We start from the raw sequence: 15,430 nt of genomic DNA, 5'->3' as shown, positions 1-15,430 counted from the left end.
TTACAGGTGTGCCAAGGAAAATGGGTGGCTTGCATGATGGTAACAGTGTGGTTTAGGGCGGGTAGCATTTAACAATATGATATGGAGAGTTTAGCTATTTACAGGGTAATTTGGGGTATATGGAAAGGTTAACAGGGAACTGACTGATACACTTGAGCCAAAGGAGAATGGGTGGCTTGCATGTCGAAAACAAGGATTAGGTGGGAGATACATTCATCGGAGGTAGAATCATGGAGGGATGAAGATTTACTTACATGCAGTGGATAGGGCCTGGGCGAGGAGGGCTAAGTTTCTGGCAGGAAGGCTTTCAGAAATAGCCATGTTTTGAGGTGTTTTTTTTTTTTTTTTTAAGGATTTGAGTCTAGGGTTCTGTTCTGAGATGGGGTAGGAGAGAGTCAATAGTGTGGGGCCGGCTACTGATATGGCGCGTTTTTGGGTTGAGGAAAGGTGTACTGCTTTGGAGGTGGGGACAAAGAGGAGCCCAGAGTCAGTGAATCTAAGGTTTCTATGTGGGGTGTATGAGAGTAGAGCTGAGTTTAACCAGTCCATCTTATTGTTGGTCATTTTTTTTATGTATGAAGGTTAGGGTTTTGTATTGGATTCTGTGGTTGATGGGTAGCCAGTGCAGGTCTTTGAGAATGGGGGTGATGTGGTCGCATTTTTTGTTGTTTGTGATAGATCTGGTAGTGGCGTTTTGTAGTACCTGCAACGGTCTGAGGGTGGAGGTGGGGAGGCCAAGGAGAGGAGTGTGTTGCAATAGTCGAGCTTGGAAAAGAGTTTTGTTTGGAGGATGGTTCGATAGTCTTGGGCGAGAAGGAGGGGTTTGAGCTTTTTCAGGGTTTGTAGTTTAAAGAATCCATCCTTAATCACTGTGGAAATGTGATGCTTAAGGTTTAGCTCGTTGTCAGTTGTTACTCCAAGATTTTTTGCAGCGTGTATAAGTTGGGTATAAGTTGTGGTTGTTAGTTATGTGTAAGATTTCTGTCTTGTTTTGGTTGAGGCAAGACTTGCCTTGGGTAAAGCCATGCTGACTTTGTTCCATGAAACCATGCCTTTCTATATATTCTGTGATTTTGGTCTTTAGAACACTTTCCACTATATTTCCTGGCACTGAAGTCAGGCTAACTGGTCTGTAGCTTCTGGAATCATCCCTGGAGCCCTTTTTAAATGTTGGGATTACATTAGCCACCCATCAGTCTTCAGGTACAATGGATGATTTTAATAATAGGTTACAAATTTTTACTAATAGATCTGAATTTTCATTTTTGAATTCCTTCAGAACCCTGGGATGTATAACATCCAGTCCAGGTGATTTACTACACTTCAGTTTGTCAATCAGGCCTACCACATCTAGGTTTACCGTGATTTGGTACAGTCCATCTGAATCATTACCCATGAAAACCTTCTCCGGAACGGGTATCTCTCCAACATCCTCTTCAGTAAACACAGAAGCAAAGAAATCATTTAATCTTTCCACGATGGCCTTATCTTCTCTAAGTGCCCCTTAAACCCTTCTATCATCTAACGGTCCAACTGACTCCCTCGCAGGCTTTCTGCTTTGGATATATTTTTAAAAGTTTTTACTGTGAGGTTTTCCTCTTACGGTCCACTTCTTTTCAGATTCTCTCTTAGTCTGTCTTATCAATGTCTTACATTTAACTTGCCAGCGCTTATGCTTTATCCTATTTTCTTCTGTTGGATCCTTCTTCCAATTTTTGAATGAAGGATCTGTTGGCTAAAATAGCCTCTTTTACCTCACCTTTTAACCATTTCGGTAATCGTTTTGCCTTCCACCTTTCTTAATGTGTCGAATACATCTGAACTGTGCTTCTAGGATGGTATTTTTTTTTAACAATGTCCATGCCTCTTGCACACTTTTTACCTTTGTAGCTGCTCCTTTCAGTTTTTTCCTAACTATTTTTCTCATTTATCAAAGTTTCCCTTTTGAAAATTTAGCACTAGATCCATGGATTTGCTTACTATCCCCTTTCCAGTCATTAATTCAAATTTGATCATATTATGATCACTATTGCCAAGCGGCCCCACCACCATTACCTCTCTCACCAAATCCTGTGCTCCACTAAGAATTAGATCTAAAATTGCTCCCTCTTGTCTGTTCCTGAACCAATTGCTCCATAAAACTGTCATTTATTCCATCCAGGAACTTTATCTCTCTAACACTCTACACCATACATAAATTAATACATAGCGAAAACGCAGACTGGCTAAACACAGCCTTCACGTACACATCCCTAACAGAAACCTAAAGTCAGCCAACAAAGCACTCCTTAACTATTCCATCAGTCAAAACACCAAGACTAACACAAGTAAGAGAGAGGTGTTAACCTTGGCAGGCCCCATACTATGGAACTCCATGCCCTTGGAGTTAAGATTACAAAGAGACAGCAAAGCCTTTAGAAAAAATTTAAAAACCTGGCTCTTTAAACAAGCTTTTCAAAAAGAGAAGGGAGAATAGAAACCAGGGGTAGTGCAAGGTACGAACAATTGAACACCCACACACACTACAGTAATCACTAAGTGTGTAGTTTTTAATAGATAGCTCATCACTAAAGGAGAAGTTATAATTATAAAACTAGTTTTGTACTGGAAACTGATATAGTGAGACCTGGACATGATTTATCACATCTAACAATTAACATTGATCACAAACTGTTACCGAACCTTATGGCACCTGTGTAAACTGACAGATTTTAGTATCATTACTTTTATGTGCCTTACTGTAAACTGTTGTGACTGTACCCACCTTAACGATGGTATAGAAAAGATTTAAAATAAATAACATGCCCCGATATGTTACATTTACCAAGTCAATATTGGGGTAATTGAAATCTCCCATTATTACTGCACTACCAGTTTGGTTAGCTTCCCTAATTTCTCTTAGCTTTTCACCTTGGCCAGGTGGACAGTAGTATACTCCTATCACTATACTCTTCCCCAACACACAAGGGATTTCTACCCATAAAGATTTGATTGTGCATTTCGTCTCATGCAGGATCTTTATCCTGTTGGTCTCTATGCCATCCCGGACTTAAAGCGCCACCCCGCCTCCCAGATGCTCTTCTCTGTCATCTACTAGATAACGGAGCCCTGACCGACGTGCCGCAAATGTGCAGTAGAGAGCAGCTCTACCGCGCATGCGCGGGCAGCACGTTGGCCAGAGCGGAGCGTGCCCGAAAAAAAAAAATGGCGCCTGCTCCTTAGGAGCAGGAGCGGCGACGACAACAACAAGCAGGAGTGGGAGGAGCAGCGGCGGCGACGCGAGGGAGGGAGGGAGGAGCAGTAGTAGCGGCGGCGGCGCGTGCGGGACACCCCCCTGTCTGCCAGGTGTGGATGAGCTGAAAGGGGAGGGGATTGAGAGAGGGGGAGTGAGGTGGGGGGAGGGAGGAGAAGAGGGGAGGGAGGAGAGAGTGAGGGGAGGAAGTGGGAAGGAAATGGACCGAAAAAAAAATTTTGTAATGTAGCCCGTTGTTACGGGCTTAACGGCTAGTTGTGATATAATTTGTACCCTGGTATAGCATTGTTCCATTGGTTATCCTCCTTCCACCATGTCTCTGAGATGCCAACTAAGTCTGTCATTCACTCCTATACATTCTAATTCTCTGATCTTACTTCTTAGACTTCTGGCATTAGCATACAAACATTTCAAAGTGTGTTTTTTGTTTGTATTTTTATTCTGCGTTTTAATTTATTATTTTTTTTAGCTCAGATGAGTTCTTAATTACAGGCACTTGGTCTACTTTTCTTATTATTGGAACCCAACTCTTAAAAAAAAAAAAAAAAAAAAAAAAAAAAAAAGGTCTGGTATCTGCATAGCTTACATAGTGAAAACCAGCCCTTTTGATCAATTTCCCAAGGGATTGTAAATATTAGAGGTGGCAGAACAGCCCCTTGATGGACCCCATGTTTTAGAATCTGCGGTTCTGAAGCATCAAAAACCAAAATATATAGCCTCTGGGTTTTATTTTCAACAAGGACTTACACCAATTATGCACGGTCCCATTGACACTGAGGGCCACAAAATGATCCAAAAGAATATTGTCCATGATGATAGCTGCTGAAAGATCTGCTTAACATAAGTAAGGAATCTGAGCTTTTTTCTAGAATTTTACAGTGTGTTCATTAAAATCAACAAAAGTGTTAGTACTATAATTTGGATGGAAGCCCATTTGACACAGGCCAAAATATGATTGTGTCTCCAAAATTCTATCAATTTAATAGCTGCTGCTTGCTCTATTCTTCCCACAAAAGGCAAATTTGAGACTAATCTATAACTAGCCATAGCTGAAGCATTGTGTTGTATTTTTCAAAGCAGGCTAGACTATTGCTTCCTTCAATCTCTGCAGAAAAACTGTATTTTCAAGGGAGGCATTAATTCAATCCTTAAAGAATCTTAAAATCTTTAATGAGCCATGCAGGCACTGAGTCATAAGGACTACCACAAGGTTTAGAGACCTTCAGAATGGAGTGCCTTCTAATGAGACATCTTTATTCCAACCTAGGCCTTCATCGCAACCTGTATCTTCTTTGTCTTCCTCCCGGAGTATTTCTGTTCTCTGACTGAAACATTCCGCAAATCTAGTTGCATTTATCTAGAATTTTGACTCCCTTTTCACACTGGGGTTGATTTTTTTGCTTTTAGCTTATTCACTTATCAAAAAGAGTTGTAAAATGAATGTTACCTTTCTTGCTAAATAATTATTTCTCTTCCTTAATTTTTCCCATGAAAACATGCAAGTGCTTCCTTTAATTGTATCTATCTTCTTTAGCATTTGTATGATGCCAGCATCATTCCAGTGTCTCCATCTGGCATATGTGCTTAAGACCGGATTTTAAAGGCCTGTGCGTGTAAAAGTGGGGGTTTACGAGCGTGGCCGGGCCTTGCGCGCACATTTTAAAACTGACCTGGCCACGCACGTAAACCATGGTACGCAAATAAGTGCCGGGCTGGGACAGCGCCATTGTACACTGTCCCGATGACAGCTCCGGCCCTGAAGTAAGTTAAAAAACAAACAAAAAAGAAAGGATACATAGGGTGTAGGAGGTGGGGAAGAGGGAGGGAGTTCAGGTAGGGAGATAGGGAAGTTCCCTCCCTGTCCGCTCGTTAATTGGAGCGGACTGGGATGGAACAGGGGGAAGGCCCAATTTCGTCGCCGTGCATAACTTACTAAAATCCCCCCCGCCCTGCGCGCACTGCCCACACGCGCGCGCAGCCAAGTAATTTTATAAGATGCGTGTGCTGGCACATGCACGTTATAAAATCCGCACGTACCTTTTAAAATCTACCCCTTAATCTCTCAAATGTATATTGCTCACTGAATGTACTTTTCAAACCTCTAATCAGTACCTTTTGAAGTCCACATTCAATTGCAGGCAGACAACCCTCTAGTGTGTTGAGATTTTTACATAGCGATCTTGTTTTCCATAGCCTTATATTTTGTGGAAAATTAGGATCCCTCTGACTTTCCCTTTGCTTTTCCGTCTCCACTGTGCACCGTAAGATGTAACAGAATGTTCTTGCAAGGGCTTATCTTGTCAAAACATTCTTAAAGAATAAAAGACATAAGAGTCTTAGTAATCCCCCTCCCCACCCCCGTAAACCCCTCCACAAAAATCTTCAGCTAATTCCCAGCAGAATGATACAAGTTGGAGTGAATATAGTTTCAGCTTGCTGAATTGTTTTCTCTCTCTCTCCATTCCATCCTGTATGTAGAAATTTCAGTTTCTAATGGCCCCGAGACGCAGGTGGGGAACGAAGATGATGAGCAACAGCAGCTGCTGCAGCAGCAGGACGAGCAAGGGGAAGGTAGTGAAGATGAGTGGGAACAAGTAGGACCTCGCAACAAGTCTTCAGTCACCCGGCAAGCGGATTTTGTCCAGACTCTAATTACTGATATTTTTGGTGGTCACATAAGGTACAGTATTTCTCTCAGTTCATTAACAAATTTTTCTTTCATTGAGGAAACTCCCAGGTACAAAAAGGGAACAGGAGAGAAGATCTTAATTTCTGTAAAACAATCACACAAAGCTGTCTGTAGATCTGAGAGGAGGAGAAGGTGAGGGGAGGGTTGTTGGGCTTTCAGTCCAAATAGTTCCTTGATCCCTCCCTTGGCTCCTGTTCATCTTTTAACTATTCACATCCTCTTCTATTAGTCCCACTAGCACCCCTCTAGGACTTTAAAGTATCTCCCATAGTCATTTATAAGGTGGTCTGGAAATGTACACTATACCTGCGTGACTAAAGACCTTCCCTGTACAGCGGTTCAGCCCCATCGAGAAGCAAGAATGTGTCTTTGAACCAAGGAGTTGCATTTGGCCTTCAAATATAAATTCTCAGCTTGTGTAGCCCTTTGCAATCTTTTAGCAATGCAATGTGGATTTTCCTTTTGAGTTGGCTTGGCTTTGGCTTGTTTGCCCTGATTGCCAGACATACATGGTCAAGGATTGTTGGGCATCATTGTGCAGTATAAGCTGGTGAAGGAGCAGATGGTTGGACTGGGCTTGGGAGGAGCTGATGCATGTGCTTGACAACCTACAGGCCGCTTCGGTGGAGCGCACTGTTAACCGGCATTTGGATGCACGTTTTCGACGCGCTAGCTTTACCCCTTATTTAGTAAGAATAATAGCGCCTGTAACATGCAAATGCATTTTACTTTAAGAAATTAGCGCCTACCCAAAGGTAGGCGTAAATTTCTGCCGGTGCCGGGGAACTGCTTTTCTGTGCACCCTCCGACTTAATATCATGGCGATATTAAGTCTGAGGTCCTAAAAATTAAAAAAAAAAAATTTAACATGGGCCCCGGACGCTCAATTTTGCCGGCGTCCGGTTTCCGAACCCGTGGCTATCAACGGGTTTGAGAACCGACGCCGGCAAAATTGAGTGTCAGCTGTCAAACTCGCTGACAGCCGCCGCTCCTTCCAAAAAGAGGCACTAGGGACGCGCTAGTGTCCCTAGCGCCTCTTTTTACCCCAGGCCCTAATTTAAATTAACTTACTGAATCGCGCGCACAGGAGAGCGGGCTCCTGTGATTTTTACTGTATCGGCCCGCTAACGAGTTAAAAGGAGGGAATCGATTTTTAACCATTCTGTGTTGCATTTTTTTTTTTACAGTAGAAAAATGCCTTGGCAGGCAGATTGAGTGCACTTACCACACAATTAAAATGTAGATGCAATCAGGCTGCTGTGGCCAAAGTCCCTGAAAGTGAAATGGTTGGTGGCTAAACAAAACAGAGTAAAAGACTTGGAGCTGTGCTTCATGTTGGCTGCTTCCCCCAGTATCTCCATTTAATTATTTATATCACTGTTCCTGAATATCGACAACAGTGAGGGGTGTTACCCAGACAAACATGAATGATGCAAGCCAGATGGTATGTGAACATTGTCTAGTAAAGATTTCTTGCTTTTATGAAGAAATAACTTTTTTTTTGTTTGTTTGTTTTGGAATGGATCTGGACACACAAAGGGGGCCGGAATAAATTTGTATCTAGACTGGAGTAGAGTCAGTTCCTGGTGTCTTGGGATTCCTTAATTGCTCCATCTAGCCTGAAGGTGTGAATAATACAGTTGGGTACAGACTGTCTGAAACAGTTAAAATTATTCTTCAAGAATTGTGGCCAGCAACTGGCAAACAAAAGAGAAATTTCCAAAGACGTTGGCAGGAGATGCTTCAGGGTGATATTCTAGTGCTTGACTGTATTTTCATAAAGCTCTGTGTATTTGCAGTCTTGAATTTGCCATAGAAATACTTGTTGGCAACTCAACAAATGCAGTTGTAATACAGATGAAAAGCAGAGTTTAGAAGATCTCTGAGAGTTTAGAAGATCCCTGAGAGAATTGTAGCCACCCCTTTTTAATAAAAGCTATAAAAAGGACTCAGACACTCACTCAGGCTGAGCAGCAGGGACCTCAAGACCTATTTCTTGTCCCCATCTGTTGTCTTCACTCACCACACCCATCTTCAACAGACAGACTGGGTCACGGGGCAGGCCACAGAAACAGGATTCCATGTGGTATTCTTGGAAAGAAACTTCCTCTACCAGGGTTGAGGTTGGAGATGAGAAGCCATTGAAATAAAAAAAAAAAAAAAAAAAAGCCAGAAATAGATCACAAAATGAAAACAGCTGAATTAGAAAAACCTTTTGCTCACCAACCTCCTCACCACTACCACCAGATTGATTCATCCTTTGTTGCTAGAATAGGTATAAAGCTTAGTCCTGTAGAATGATTCAGACACTGATTCATTCTACAGGGGACAGAATGAACATGCATGCACATATGCACAAACTGTGCTTGTGTGCATTTAAAGGGAAAGGAGGACTTATGGATAGTTTAATATGAAAAGTGCACTTTTTCACTTAAAACATCAACAGAATTGGAGCTTGACTTCCAAGTTTGAAAAATACCGCATTTATGCGTGCCCTATTAAAAAATAAAATGAAAAGCAGAAGTACGTGTGTGTGTGTGTATATATATATATATATATGTAGATATCTATAGTGCTTGCGTGTGTGTGTGTATATATATATAATCCTATTTTTGGATCCATGGTTTTTGTGAACTTATGTTCAAGAACCAGGTGGTTGGTTCTTAAGATGGTGCACTTTTAAACAAGAGGACAGACGCAAGACTTCCTGGCTGAATCTGCATTTCTTTAATATACTGGTTCTGGAATAGACAGATTCCACATATTACTGTTTGGGTTTTTAAACCAGGTACGCTGACAGATTGTACTTAATGCCAACACATTGTGAAAAAAAAAATTTTGGTTGTACCACAGGCTTCCTTTTTTTCAGTTAGACTGGTTTAATTGGCATTCATGTGCTTAAAATAAAACGTGTGGCCAGTTTCAACATTTGGAAAGCTGCCGCCATGTGCATTCAGCTGCCTCTCTGTTTCCTTGATTGGAAAGGGAAGTGTTGGCCTTTTATGCTCTATTAAATGAAAGCTTTTAGCAATTATAGCTAGTTTAGTTGGAAATGTGCCTTGCTATCCTAAAATATGTATTTGATTAGTGTTTATTCTTACAGCTAATTTTGTCTTTTACAAATTTGCGTAGGTCCTTTTTTTTTTTTTCTTTTAATAATTTGTTTTATTTGAGGGACTGCTTGGAACATATATTTTTTTAAATAATTCTAATTGCCCCCCCCCCCCCAAAATACATAAGAACATGCCATACTGCGTCAGACCAAAAGTTCATCAAGCCCAGTATCCAGTTTCCAACAGTGGCCAATCCAAGTCACAAGTACCTGGCAGGATCCCAAGGGTTAGAGATTCCAAGCTGCTTATCTCAAGAATAAACAGTGGATTTCTGTAACTCTACCTTCATAGTGGTTAATGGACTTTTTCTCCAGGAACTTGTCCAAACCTTTTTTTTTTTTTTTTTTAAATACACGCAGCTATACTAATAGTTCCCTGTATATACCCGGATCAGTCCAGACTCCTGGGTTTTGCCTCCCCTCCAGCAGATGGAGGGAGAAATTTTAACAGACTCTGTCCTATACCCCTGAGGTGCCACCTAGAGTCTGTCAATATATCTCTGTTTCCAGCAGATGGTGGAGGTGCAAACCCTTCAGTCTGGGTTAACTAATATTCTCTGTAGACCTGCCCTCCGCAGCAGCTGAGGGTGATACTGGGGAGCCCGGTTTACTCACCCTCGGGGGGGGGGGGGGGAGGGGGCACAGAGCTTCCGATATTTAAAAATAAAAATCTTGTTCTTTTATCGGACGCTGCCGGCCCAGCGTCCTTCCCCCCCCCCCCCCCCCCCCAATTCACCAACATTGTGCTGCCGACCACTTTTTTCCTGCCATGCTCCTGGGCTATTTTTGGTCCCTTCACGATGCCGCGTGGAGTGGCCTGTTTGTTGTGCGGAAGCGCGTGCAGCTCTCCAGAGCCGGGATCTGCTCTGACTGCCTCTTGGGAGGGGAAGGTTCATCAGTGAAGGCGGCGGCAGAGACTTCCTGCAGGGGTGATTTACGGCGTCGGCGAGAGCCTGGGAGGCTCGATGTCAGCAGTAAGCCCTCAGACCTGTTCCTGCTCAGCGCGGGAACGGAGGCAATGTTGCAGGTTTTCAGGGCTGAGGAACAAGCTGCGCTGGGGGAAGGGAATTCCCCTCCACCTTTTTCGCCACGGCCTGGGGCCTCCGGGGGAGGGGGGGTCCAGTCCCAGGAGATTCTTCATCTTCATTCTCCTCTGACTTTGTATTGCTGCACCACAAGGCCTTTAAGGCCCGGAAAACAGCAAAGAAACAGGGTAGCAGGGGCTTTCGGGCAGCCCCAGGGTCTTTTCTTCGCAGCAAGGATTCCGGCTCGACCCATAAGCGGCCCAAGTCCCCACCGGAGGTGGGAGCCAAGAAATCTAAGCGTCCTCTCCGATCTATTTCAGGTCAGGTGGACACTAAGTCTTCGGATACCTCGAATGGGGGGGACATCCCTCCACATGATCCACAAGGACCTGATGCGGACCCGGATACCCAGTCCCAGCCTTCCACGCAAGCAGGAACGCCTATGGTTGAGGGAGATGACCCCAAGGTGGTGCGTTTATTCCGTAAGGATGTTAGGACTTCTCATTCCGGCTATTCTGGAAGAATTGGGGATTGACGTCCCTCCGGAAGATTCGCAGATGGGGGTGGTGGATCCGGTGATGGTCAGACTCCGGGGTCCAGCAAAATCTTTCCCTTCCATATGTCTGTTTCTGACCTGTTGTTTCGGGAGTGGGGCACTCCAGATTTGGGGTTGAAGGACAGTCGAGCTATGGACAAATTGTATCCGCTACCAGAGGACACTCTGGACCTTCTCAAAGTGCCCAAGGTGGATGCAGCTGTGTCTGCGGTTACAAGACCATCATCTGTGACTGGAGCCACTGTACTTAAGGATTTGCAGGATCGCAAATTAGAACTGCAGCTTAAAAAGATTTTTGAAATCTCAGCTCTCGGGGTTCGGGCAGCCATGTGCAGTAGTTTTGCGCTGAGAGCCAGCCTTCGCTGGGTGCAGCACTTACAATCGACTGCATCTTTTTCTGAGGCAGAGGCAGCACTGGCTGTCGACTGGAAGCTGCTGTTGCTTACAGCGCCGATGTGCTTTATGATCTTCTTCGTACTTTGGGGGAGAAATATGGTTTCAGCTGTCTCTGCCCGCAGATTCCTATGGCTCAGGAACTGGTCTGCGGATGTTTCTGTAAAAGCTCAGTTGGGATCCTTGCCTTTGAAGGGAAAACTATTCTTCGGTCAACAATTGGAGGACCTGATTAAGTCTCTGGGAGAGAACAAGGTCCACAAGTTACCGGAGGACAGGCCCAGCACAAGAGTATCTTTTTCCCAAAGGGCCAAGTTTCAGGGAAATCTTCGTTTTCATTCGTCTCGATCTTCCGGATCCTCGTCCCGTCAAGGTCCTGCCCAGCAACACTCCTGGAATCAGTCCTTTCGTGGACGGAGCCCCACAAGCATGTGGTTCTCTCAAGTCCGCACAATGAAGCGAGACCGGTTCACTCCTCCGTACCAAAGATAGGGGGCAGGCTGTCTCTCTTTCTAGAGACCCATTGATTTTTGACCTCAGATCAATGGGTCCTAAATATAATAGAACACGGCTACGCTTTAGATTTTGCTTGGCCACTACGGGAACTCTATCTGGTTTCCCTGTGCTCTTACCGTCAAAAGCAACAGGTGATATTAGACACCCTAAGACGGCTGCAAGAACTGGGAGCCATAGTTCCGGTGCCCACAGGAGAACTCAGGCATGGTGGATACTCCATCTACTTTGTAGTACCCAAAAAGGAGGGCATCTTCCGTCCCATCCTCGATTTAAAGAGTGTCAATCGAACGCTGAAGGTGCCTCTGTTTCGCATGGAAACACTTCGCTTGGTGATATCGTCCATCTACAAGGGAGAATTTTTGGCGTCTCTGGACCTAACGGAAGCATACTTACACATACCCATCTGTCTGGATCATCAGAAGTATCTGCGGTTTGCAGTCCTCGGGCATCATTTTCAGTTTTGTGTACTGCCCTTTGGTCTTTGACAGCGCCCAGAGTGTTCACCAAGGTGATGGTTGTACAGCGGCGCTTCGAAAGGAGGGGATATTGGTACATCCCTATCTGGACGATTGGCTGATTCGAGCAAAATCGGAGGACCTTTGCTGGACGGTGGCTCAGAGAGTGTGCAATGGTTGAGCTCGTTGGGTTGTCAATCCAGACAAGTCATCTGGTTCCTTCTCAGTCCCTGGAGTTTCTGGGTGCTTGATTCGACACGCTCCTGGGCAAGTCTTTCTTACCGAGGAGAGACTCAACAAGGTTCTCGGTCAGGTGGAATCTTTACAGCCCATGCCTCGTCCCAGAGTCTGGAATTATTTACAGGTTCTAGGTTCCATGGCTTCCACTCTCGATCTAGTCCCGTGGGCCTTTGCACATATGCGTCCTCTTCAATCAGCCTTGCTCTCCCGCTGGAATCCACTCTCCGAGCAGTTTTATCTTCTCCTACCACTCACGGACTCTGCACGTTCCAGTCTACCTTGGTGGCTCTGCCTGGACAACTTGCGTCGGGGGGTGGACTTGGAAATTCCCTTTTGGATAGTGCTGACCTCTAATACCTGTCTCTCCAGTTGGGGAGCAGTATGTCAGGGGAGAGCGGTGCAAGGACAATGGATGAGAATGGAATCCTCCTGGTCGCTCCATCGGTTGGCGACCAGGGCGGTGCGGTTGGCTCTGCAGCCTTCCTTCCCTTAGTAGAGGGAAGATCAGTAAGAGTATTCTCCGACAATGCGACAACGGTTGCCTACATCAGTCATCAGGGTGGAACCAAGAGTTGTCCGGTGGCGACGGAAACTCAACTTTTGATCAACTGGGTGGAACAGCATCTGTACAAAATAGCGATCTCTCACATTGCCAGGGTGGACAATGTGCAGGCTGATTTTCTCAGCCGCCACCAGTTGGATCCAGGAGAGTGGGAACTCACCACGGAGACTTTTCATTTCCTGTGCAATCACTGGTCCAGGCCCGCTATGGACCTGATGGTGACGTACTGCAATGCCAAGGCTCCTCGATTCTTCAGTCGGCGACGGGAGACAGGAGCAGAAGGTGTAGATGCTCTGGTCCTTCGCTGGCCAAGGGACGTTCTCTTGTACGTGTTTCCACCGTGGCTGTTGGTGGGCAAGGTTCTGCGCCACATCAAGGCTCATCTGGGAAAAGTGATACTGTGGCGCCAGAGTGGCTGAGGCGCCCATGGTTTGCGGACCTCCTGAATCTAGCAGTAGACAGTCCGCTGAGATTTCGTCTGTCTCCGGATCTCCTGCAGCAAGGCCCCATTTGTTTCAGAGAGGCAGATCACTTCTGTCTAGCGGCATGGCTTTTGAAAGGCGGAGATTAAGGAGCAAGGGTTCTCACAGGACAAGCAGGATGGTAGTCCTCACATATGGGTGACATCAGGATGGAACCCAATCACGGAACACTTGTCAAGGTTTTCTAGAACTTAGACTGGCACCTACTGGGCATACCCAGCATGGCACTAACACTGCATCCAGCAGGGGTCCCCCTTCAGTCTTTTTTTTTTCCGCGCATCAGTAGCCACGCAGGTTAAGGAGCTCTCTCGAGATTCCTGACAGGAATTTTCCTCACGGAACTTATTTCTAAAATTAAAATTCTACCCCATAGGGGTCCCCCTATTGATTCCGTAGTCTGTGGACGTAAGGTAAGGCTTTACCCTCATTTGTGGTCGATTCCAGTCGAGTTTTCCCTTCAGGGCCTACCAGCCATCGACCGCACCACAGCTAAATTTTTGTCGAAGCCATGGTGTCGGGTTTTCTTCAGTGCCCCGATTGTTCTCGGACAGTGTCCATCACAGACCCACATAGGGTCTGTGATGGACAATATTTGGGTCTGTGATGGATGTGTTTGGGGTCGGACCACGACGTCTTAACTTGAACCAAATGTGCCCAAATGACACCGAAGGGCCATAAGGCCCACTCAGAGAAGATGGAGTTTCTTTTTCAGTCAAAGCCACAGACTCCATCTAGTGCTTTGACATTGTCTGAGCTGGTGCCATCGACCTCTCGCCAGCAGCGCGACACCAGTGCTGTCCACCCTGCACCAACTACTCTGAAGGCATCGACTTCTTCCTCTTCGGCTCCAGAGAAGGACCGAGGAGAACATCTTGAAAAGCGTCGACACAGTCATCGGAAGGCTCAGTCTGCTAATCCAGGCAAGCCCTCGGCATTGGCGTCGACAGAGCCACCGACAAGGAAATCCTGTCCAGAGAAGGCCCTATTGATTAAAGCTGAACGTACAAAGTTAGAACGGTGTGCTGTATCCCATACTCTTCGAGGCGTTCGGAAATCAGAAACATTATTTTGAAGTATTGGCCCATGTTGAATGGGAACCCTGGCTGTAGTGAGTTACCTGTGTTTGTGTACAAGAGAGGGAAAAATATACAATCCCTAATAACAGGACACCATCAGCCCCATCATGGTATAGTAGAGGCAGGTAGATGTCATGAGTGTTCGGTATGCAATAATTGGATGGACATTCGTCAATTTCAATATGCAGAGGATAAAGCACCTTTTGAGATTAGGGATAAGTGTTTGTGTATAACTGAGAAAGTTGTTTATGCGGTGATATGTCCTTGTAAGCTCCTCTATATAGGTCATACTAAGTGGCGAATACAGAAGAGGATTATTGAACATAAAAGTAACTTACGTATTGGCAAGGAAGGAGCGCCCCTGGTGGCACATTGGAGACAGACTAATCATCAAGTTGAGGATTTAAGATTCTTTGTCAAGAGGTTGAGGGTTGGGTTTGAAGGGAATGTTACGCGAAGGTTATGGCAGTTAGAACAGAAATTCATTTTTTGGTGGAGTTCATACCAGCCGTGGGGATTGAACACAGGTATTGAATGGGAAGCTTTTTATGGAGAATAGGCAACAGCGGGGCTGAGGATTGAGATGTTAAGTATAGTAGTTTCATTTAAGTGTGGCGACTGACTCAGATTTTTGTGTGTAAGTGTCCTTCATACAGCCAGGATGTCAGTGTGATTTATTTAGGATATGTGAGTATGGTAGTATGCTAATTTTGATGTGGAAGTACAGACAATGGGAGTGGTAATACGGTTTTGCTAGCAGCAGGGTACCTCCTACTTGTCAGGACGTGAGCGTCAGGAGGTGGGTGTACAGATACTTGATGACGTGGTAGTATACGTCTAGGTAACTATATACAAGGGAATGTGTGTCAGGTGAATGGAGGTGAAGACGCAGTAACAGGTGAGTTGAATATATGGGGATGGAGTTACGGTGGTTGCGTGTGATTGATCTGTACATTCTTTATAAGCCTTGAATAGCAGGGTAGTAGGTACTTGATCGAGTATTGCCGTATGTGGCTGTAGTGCAGTATGTTTACCGGTTGGTGACTGATGTATCTTTATGAAGAGACTGTG

At 45.1% G+C, this 15,430-nt stretch overlaps 1 protein-coding gene across 2 annotated transcripts in view; it reads left to right on the top strand.

Annotated features, from left to right (window-relative positions):
• The window catches only part of USP10 (ubiquitin specific peptidase 10), a 201,214-nt gene that overhangs the window by 125,605 nt on the left and 60,179 nt on the right, over positions 1–15,430 (top strand). For both annotated transcript variants that reach the window (XM_029608088.1, XM_029608089.1), the window contains exon 10: positions 5,732–5,933. In XM_029608088.1, the coding sequence (XP_029463948.1) occupies positions 5,732–5,933 (202 nt within the window). The remainder of the gene's footprint in view (positions 1–5,731; positions 5,934–15,430) is intronic.

This window comes from Rhinatrema bivittatum, chromosome 7 (genome assembly GCF_901001135.1).
Source record: "Rhinatrema bivittatum chromosome 7, aRhiBiv1.1, whole genome shotgun sequence".
Taxonomy (NCBI): Eukaryota; Metazoa; Chordata; class Amphibia; order Gymnophiona; family Rhinatrematidae; genus Rhinatrema; species Rhinatrema bivittatum.
The sequence above is the reverse complement of the archived record's forward strand: the minus strand, read 5'-3'. Positions and strand labels throughout refer to the sequence as shown.